The sequence below is a fragment of the Curcuma longa genome, chromosome 5 (assembly GCF_044706935.1).
Source record: "Curcuma longa cultivar G26 ecotype Majalengka, Jawa Barat chromosome 5, ITB_CL_G26_1.1, whole genome shotgun sequence".
In the NCBI taxonomy this organism is placed as follows: domain Eukaryota; kingdom Viridiplantae; phylum Streptophyta; class Magnoliopsida; order Zingiberales; family Zingiberaceae; genus Curcuma; species Curcuma longa.
In genome coordinates this window covers 3,192,764-3,199,762 of record NC_133865.1, presented here as the reverse complement: position 1 = coordinate 3,199,762, position 6,999 = coordinate 3,192,764, and the positions used below count along the sequence as shown (strand labels likewise).

Here is a 6,999-nt window from a genome sequence, read left to right as displayed (position 1 = left end):
TCATTTTAAGTCCTTCGGAGAACTTGTAGTGCGTATGACTAATTCTCAATTATGTTGGTCGTCTGTAATTAATCATTAATTACGAACGATCATGAGTGACACCTAGTAGTACATCATGATCCCCAATTGATCAGAAAATCAACGATTGATTCCAGAACACTTCTAAACCCTTCAGCAATTACAATGAAATGTGTAGGTGTTGGGATATATACTATAAGCCTTGCTTTTTGTATAAACATCTATTTTACAATAATATTAAAATGAGAATCACCTTGGTCAAAATATTTACATTTCTTATGTAATGCAGTTGTCCACTTAATTTATATTATAGATAACATGGTGTGTGGTGCCACATAGAAGATCATATTATCGGTTCCTTATAAATTATAAATAGTAGCTCATAACCAAGATGGATATTTCTTGAAGCAAGACAGTTATACTTGGCCCTTTGATTGTCGTTCCAAAAGATGATGTCATGAATGTTGTCAGAACCTTTTTCAGTGGTCTTCCTTTTTTCCTTTGTCCTTAGTTTTGCTCTTTTTCTTTCGTTGAAGCTCTTTCTTTTGTCGGCTCTTTTCTTTTCGCCTTTTCTGGCTCATCTCCTTCTCCGGATCCTCCAGATCTGCGGAATCTCTTCATTATATTGCTCATGTTGTTAGATCTTGAGGAAAGAAGTAAAGCTGGAGCAAATCTGGGGCTTTTTAAGTAGATCTGGGTATAAGAAGAAGAAGAAGTGGTGAGGAAGTGAAAAGGAAGGGTTTTGGAAGAGTTTAGAAGAGAGGTGGAGTGGAGAAGATGAAGAGCTTTGGAGTTTTGGGGGCGCACGATCGTGTGCTAGGTCACGCACGGCTGTGTGCCTTTTATAGGGTTAGGAGGCAGGGCCTGCCAAAGGTGTTATTCGTGAAAAGGGTGCGCCCGTGCCTGGTAGGCACGGGTTGGGCAAGTCGCCTTTCAGGTGGAACCACACGACAGTGCCTATTAGGCACGACCTGCCAGGTTGTTATTCGGTGGAGAGGCACGTGCCAGATAGGCACAGCTGCACAAGTTATTGCTCTGTGGGGAGACACCTCCGTGTCCATTGGACACGGCCTCGAGTTGTCGCCTTGCTGTTAGGAGGCACGGTTGTGCCTCATAAGCACGGTCCAGCCTTATTTGACTTCAAACTTGGAATTTCCTGCAAAGAACAGGAAAATTTTATTCACAACCTGCTGAAACAATCAAAAACTATGCAAGAAAGAAAATAAATAAACATAAGAAAGAAAAACCCTTGGATTGCCTTCCAAGAAGAGCTTGTTTATGGTCTTTAGCTCGACCCCTTTATTATATAGTGTACAGGGCTTATTGGTTGACATCTCGCAACCCAGCCCTAGGTGGTACTTTGTATTTTTATTTTTTTACGAATTGCTTCCTTATTATCCCGATTGGTGCGGGCTCCTTCGTCGGCAAGAGAGGTTGGTACAAAACATTCTTCTTCTGTTGGATATCATCCAGCCTGCAGCAATGGGGTTTCTCTGGAATGTAGGCGTTGGAGTCAAGTGAGAGGTCAAATTCTACCTTTTTCTTTCCCACTTCTAGGGACAATTTGTGATTCTTCACATCTATCTTTGCCCCAGCAGTGGCTAAAAATGGTCTTTCCAAAATGATGGGAATGGACGGATCTTCTTCCAGATCTAGCACAACGAAGTCGGTTGGGATGGTAAATCCTTCGACTTCTACCGGCACATCCTCAACTATGCCCATAGGATATCGGCATGAATGATCTGCTAGTTGGATTGCCATAATGGTAAGCTTGAGATTCATATATCCACATTTCTCACTTATGGAGTAGGGGATGATACTGACGCTTGCACCTAAATCACAGAAAACTCTATCAATTGAGATATTACTTATCTTGCACGGGATGGTGAAGCTACCTGGATCCTTGAGTTTTGGAGGAAGCTTGTTGTTAAGAATTATTGCGCTAACCTCCTCCATAAGCACCACAGTATTCTTGGCCTGAGTGATATTTTTGGTGGACATGAGCCCCTTAATGAACTTGGCAAATTTGAGCATCTCGACAAGGGCGTCGAGAAGGAGAATATCCAGCATGATGTCCTTGACTCGATTGTAAAGTTTCTCAAACTCATCATCTTGTTGCTTGTATAGGAGCCTTTGCGGGAAAGATATGTTCCGCACTAGTGGTTTCTTTGTTGGTACCTTAGCGGGCGTAGCAGTCTCGACTTCCTCCAATTCATCTTCAATAATAGGCGTAGAGGAAGGAGGTTTCTCGGCGGCTGTTGTGCTTCTAAAGGAGCGGGGTCTAAAGGTTCCTTACCTTTCAAGGTGATCGGAAATACGCTAGAGGGGGGGTGAATAGCGTATTTTAACGCTTTTCGATATTCGATAAAACTTTGCGTGCGGAAGCGTAAGCGAAAACTCGATTTGCAAGAATAAAGAACAAGTGCAGAAAATAAATGACTCGTTTGTTTTTACTTGGTTCACAGCGCAACGCTGCTACTCCAAGGCCCACGGTCCTTGACCGTTTACTTTGGGCAATCCACTAAGATACTTGCTCCTTGCGGTAGCAAGTATATCGAAAAGGCGTTACAAAAATTCGATTACAAAGCTATTGATTGGAATTTAAGTACAGCTTTTTGTTACCAATTTTTGCGCTCCTCGGAGTATGGATTCGGCGTCTCAGTGCTCGTTGAAGTAGCTTGATGTAGTCTTGGCACCAACGTCGAAGATCGGAAGCTTAACGGACGCGAGGAAGGCGTTTGAGAGCGAAAGGAATGGATGGCTCGAAGGCTGCTCGCGACTACCTTATATAGTCGAGCTGAGTCGACTCAGATAGGCATCTGGGTCGACTCCAGCCGACGTGGCGGATAAAAGTCTATCAGCTTCGCCGCTTATCCTTCTTGAGTCGACTCCGGTCTGGCTCTGGGTCGACTCCAGTCGCGGTGACGGCGGAGGCGATAACTTTTTGACCTGGGTCGACTCAGATCGCCGTCTGAGTCGACTCCAGCTCCCGCTGGCGACGACTTTGACGCGCAGACTTCCGGATTTGAGCTGACTAGGCTGGAGTCGACTCCAGAACCTATCTGAGTCGACTCCAGACCCAAAAATCAGAATTTTTTGGCCGGAGTTAGCATTTGTCGAGCCCTTCTTTCCTGCACAACAAGTTAGCTCGAAACATAGTATTTTAAAGAACCGGTCGGTTCACCGAACCAGCTTCGAGTCTTAACTTCGGATCTCAGGTGAGATCCTGGGTTAGATCGGCGCCTACTGTTCCTCGTAGGAACGCGTCCTCACCCACTCCCCTCGGGAGAATTTACCTGATGCCAACCAAGTCCTCCTGACCTGTTAGACTTTTGCTCGGCTCTGTCGTTGCCCCCCAGGACTTGAACGCAACTGATCCTCCTGATCAGTCCATTCTTCTCTGCAACTTGGTCCTCCTGACCAAGTCCATTTCATCCGCAACTTGGTCCTCCTGACCCAAGTCCAGATCTTGCCTGGTGCACGTTGACTCTGCCAAGTCTTCTTGCCTAGCTAAACTAGGACTTAACCTATTTCTCTGCAAACTCATTTCAACTCAGTTAGCCAAACCACATACTTAACTTGATCCTAGTTCCATAATCAAAATACAGGTTTGACCTGCTAGTGCTTCCTGCACTAACACATAATACAATTGTTGGTGCTTGTTATAGATCTTGCCCTACCTCTTATTTATGTCTACCTTCTTAAATTCACATTTCTTCTTGATGATTGTCAAAGAAGGGGGAGGTTGTGTTTTCAAACTTAAGGGGGAGATTTGTCTTTAAATTGATACATCATTGAAAAATATATGTGAAAGGGGGAGCTTGGTATTTAGGGGGAGGTCTTGGTTAATTCCTAGAATTTGGCATCCATATATATTTCATGATCATTCTAGAAGACCTTAGTGTTGCCCCCATACATAATGCATGGCTTGTTTAACGGATTGATACAAAGTGATTGTGCCTTTAAGAGTTTCAAGAATTGTCAACTCTGTATCAAATAATCATTTTAATGGGTTAAAACTTTTCAATCATGTTATAGGACTTTAAAGACTAGTCATGAAATTCATGTTTACACTTTTACACCTTGCTTACATGATTAAGGGTTGGAATGAACTTGATAACTTTTCCAAAGATATTGTTGGTGCAATGATGTTAGGGGAGGTCTACTTTAGGGGGAGTATGACCATCATTGGATAAAAGGATTACCTTTTTGATTTTTGTCAAAAAGGGGGAGAAATGAGAGATGTTTAAGTTAGGAGAAGGATGGTTTAAGTTAGATCATGTTATTCATGATCATATGATTATCATGCTTATCATGCTTTATGTTTATCATGATCATGTTGTTTTGCCATGTTGTTATCAAGCTTTCATGCTGTTATGCCATGTTGTTATGCTTTTCATATTTAAAGACCTAACTTAAATAAAGTTTTTGCCAAACATCAAAAAGGGGGAGATTGTTGGTGCAATCTTGCCCCAAGCATTATTGGGTTTTAATGTTTGGCTAAAACATGTTTAAGTTAGGCAATGTTGGTGATCTAACGTGTGTGAATTGAGTTCACAGGAAAGTCCAGGTTAGAAGACTTGACAAAAGGTGAAGTCCCGGAGGCGCGGCCTCTTGGCAAAGGTGAAGTCCAAGAGGCGAGGCCTCTTGGCAAAGGACTTAGCACGACGAAGCTGAAGGAAACATCTCAAGCTAGTGCAAGGAAAGGCATGAGGCTTGTGGAAGGCGTTTGAAGGTTTGCCTCAAGGCTAAGGTCAAGAAGAAGCTGAAAAGAGAGTTTCAGCTTGGTCACCAGTCAACTGGCCCTGCCATTCAGTCGACTGCTCATAAATCAGACGCACACAGACTGTATTCAGTCGAGCCAGAGTATCAGTCGACTAGACTGTAATTTCAGTCGACTGATCAGAGTATCAGTCGACTGGACTGTAATTTCAGTCGACTGATGGCTGAATAAGTCATACACAAAAAGATCAGTCGATCCAGAAAAAGACAGTCGACTGGCACCAGTCGACTGGCCTAGGAGCAGTCGACTGGAATTCAAACGTTGGGCTAATTAATGCAGCAATTAATGCAGATTCTGTAGTCGTTGAAGCCCATCAGTCGACCGGCCATGGGAGCAGTCGACTGATGTTGCAGAAAAGCATAAAAGACAGCTGCGAGATTGAAGAGAGCACTTCTTCTTTTCGAATACATTTTTGTGAGATCTTCAACGCTCTGTCTTTTACTTTTCTACTCTTCCTCCCAAAGCTATTTTCTATTCATAAGAGGAAGAGATCAAGTGTAAAGGTTTCTCCGCCTTCAAGAGTTCTTGAGAAGGAGATCTTTTCATAGTGAAAAGGGTGTGTGGGCTGTGTGGATCCTTGGATTAGTCTCCTCTGCGGAGGTGGAGACCAAGTAAATCGAACCGGGTTAGTGTTGTGATCTTTTATCTCTTTTATTATTTTGCTTTCGCTAATCTCTGTGCAGAGAAAGATCAAGAAATATCAAAAAATGCTATTCACCCCCCTCTAGCGAACGCACCGATCCTCAACAGTAGGCACGGCTGTATTTTGCTTTGTTACTCCGTTTCCTCCGTTTCTTTATGTTTGCTACGTAAGAGATTCGCCCGTGACAGCGAGCACAGCTAGTGTGAGACTCTTTTCACCACTTCTTGTTCCATCATCAATTTATATTATTTTAGCTTTAAATCACATCCTGTCAATCAAAATACACAAAGAGCAGATCTTCAAGCAAAAGAGTAGAAACAGACAATAATAAATGAATAAGGTGTGATAAAGTAGAGCATATGCAATGAATTACAAATAGATGAGCGTTAAACAAGGCTAAAAATCATATATGACCTACGCTCATCAATTGGGTATAAGTCGAAGTGCCTGAAAGTGTTTGAATAGCCCATAGAGTATTCATCGCTCCTTGGAAAAGGAGACGTATACCTTGCGGTTGCTTGTCAAGATTGTTACTAAAAGTTTTTGGCCAAAGCATCACATGTCAAGAGTATGAGACTCTTGGACACATGTACAAGTAACTTTAATCCACAGGATAAGAAAGCAACTTGGGCTAAGGGAGACGTAGTCAGCCTAGTGGAGACCGGCACATAGACTATGTCCTGAACCAAGCGGGTATAAGACGGTAAAAGGAATGAGACACGATTCAGTGGAGCTGTTGAAAGGTTTAGAAGATGTTTTAGAATCGATAATTAATTTTTTGATCAATTGGGGATCATGTTGTACTACTAGGTGCCACTCATGATCGTTTAGTCATTAATGGTTAATTACGGACGACTAACATAATTAGGAAACTATTGGATCACACGCACTACAAGTTCTCCGAAGGACTTAAAACAAGTCTGAGAATTGGATTCTCAGAATGAGAGAAATAAAATCTGGTTGGACCAGACAAAGGATAAATTGATGGAACTCGTTTTACGAAGACGAAATGAATGAAACTGATTTTGTTCAAATCAGAGATCGTTGGGTTATTGAAACAAAATAATTCAATTTTGAACCAAATTGAACCAACCTGATTTGGCTAATGATGGAAGAGATTTTGGCAGAACGGATGTGATGAGAAATTTCATCTTGTGAAGACGAATTGAACAAAACTTGTTTGGGTCAAATCGGAGTTCATTTGGTTACTGAACCAAGAAAGTCAGTGTTGAACCCGATTTAGGGTTTTGGTTTTTTTTGTTCGACTCAACCCGCACCACTTGATCCGGTTTAACCAAAACCTAAATTCTGATTTTCTCCACCCGACGCGCGCCGCTACAGGGTTTCTTCTCCATCGCGATAAAAGGAAGAAAATAGGGCATGGTTTTGGGCTTGATCTTCCGCCGCCGCAGTCGCCATCGCCCCTTTTCTCTTCTGAGCTTCGTGAGCAAGGGAACGACTTCTCCCTGTGTGCGCAAGAGAATAGGTCGTCGGCGCTATTTCTCCAAGGCACGAAAAGAGGTCTTCTTCCCATAGCGCAAGGTGGTTACGCTCC

General features: G+C 42.7%; 1 protein-coding gene across 1 annotated transcript; it reads right to left on the bottom strand.

The window, feature by feature from the left end:
- Positions 1 to 1,386: 1,386 nt before the first annotated feature.
- On the bottom strand, positions 1,387 to 2,088 carry LOC141829175 (uncharacterized). Its single transcript, XM_074716592.1, has one exon. The coding sequence runs from the start codon at positions 2,086 to 2,088 to the stop codon at positions 1,387 to 1,389; it is 702 nt and encodes a 233-aa protein (XP_074572693.1).
- Positions 2,089 to 6,999: the final 4,911 nt, after the last annotated feature.

Coding starts and splice junctions, on each gene's coding strand:
- LOC141829175 (XM_074716592.1), bottom strand. CDS start 2,088: ATGCTGGATATTCTCCTTCTCGACGCCCTTGTCGAGATGCTCAAATTT.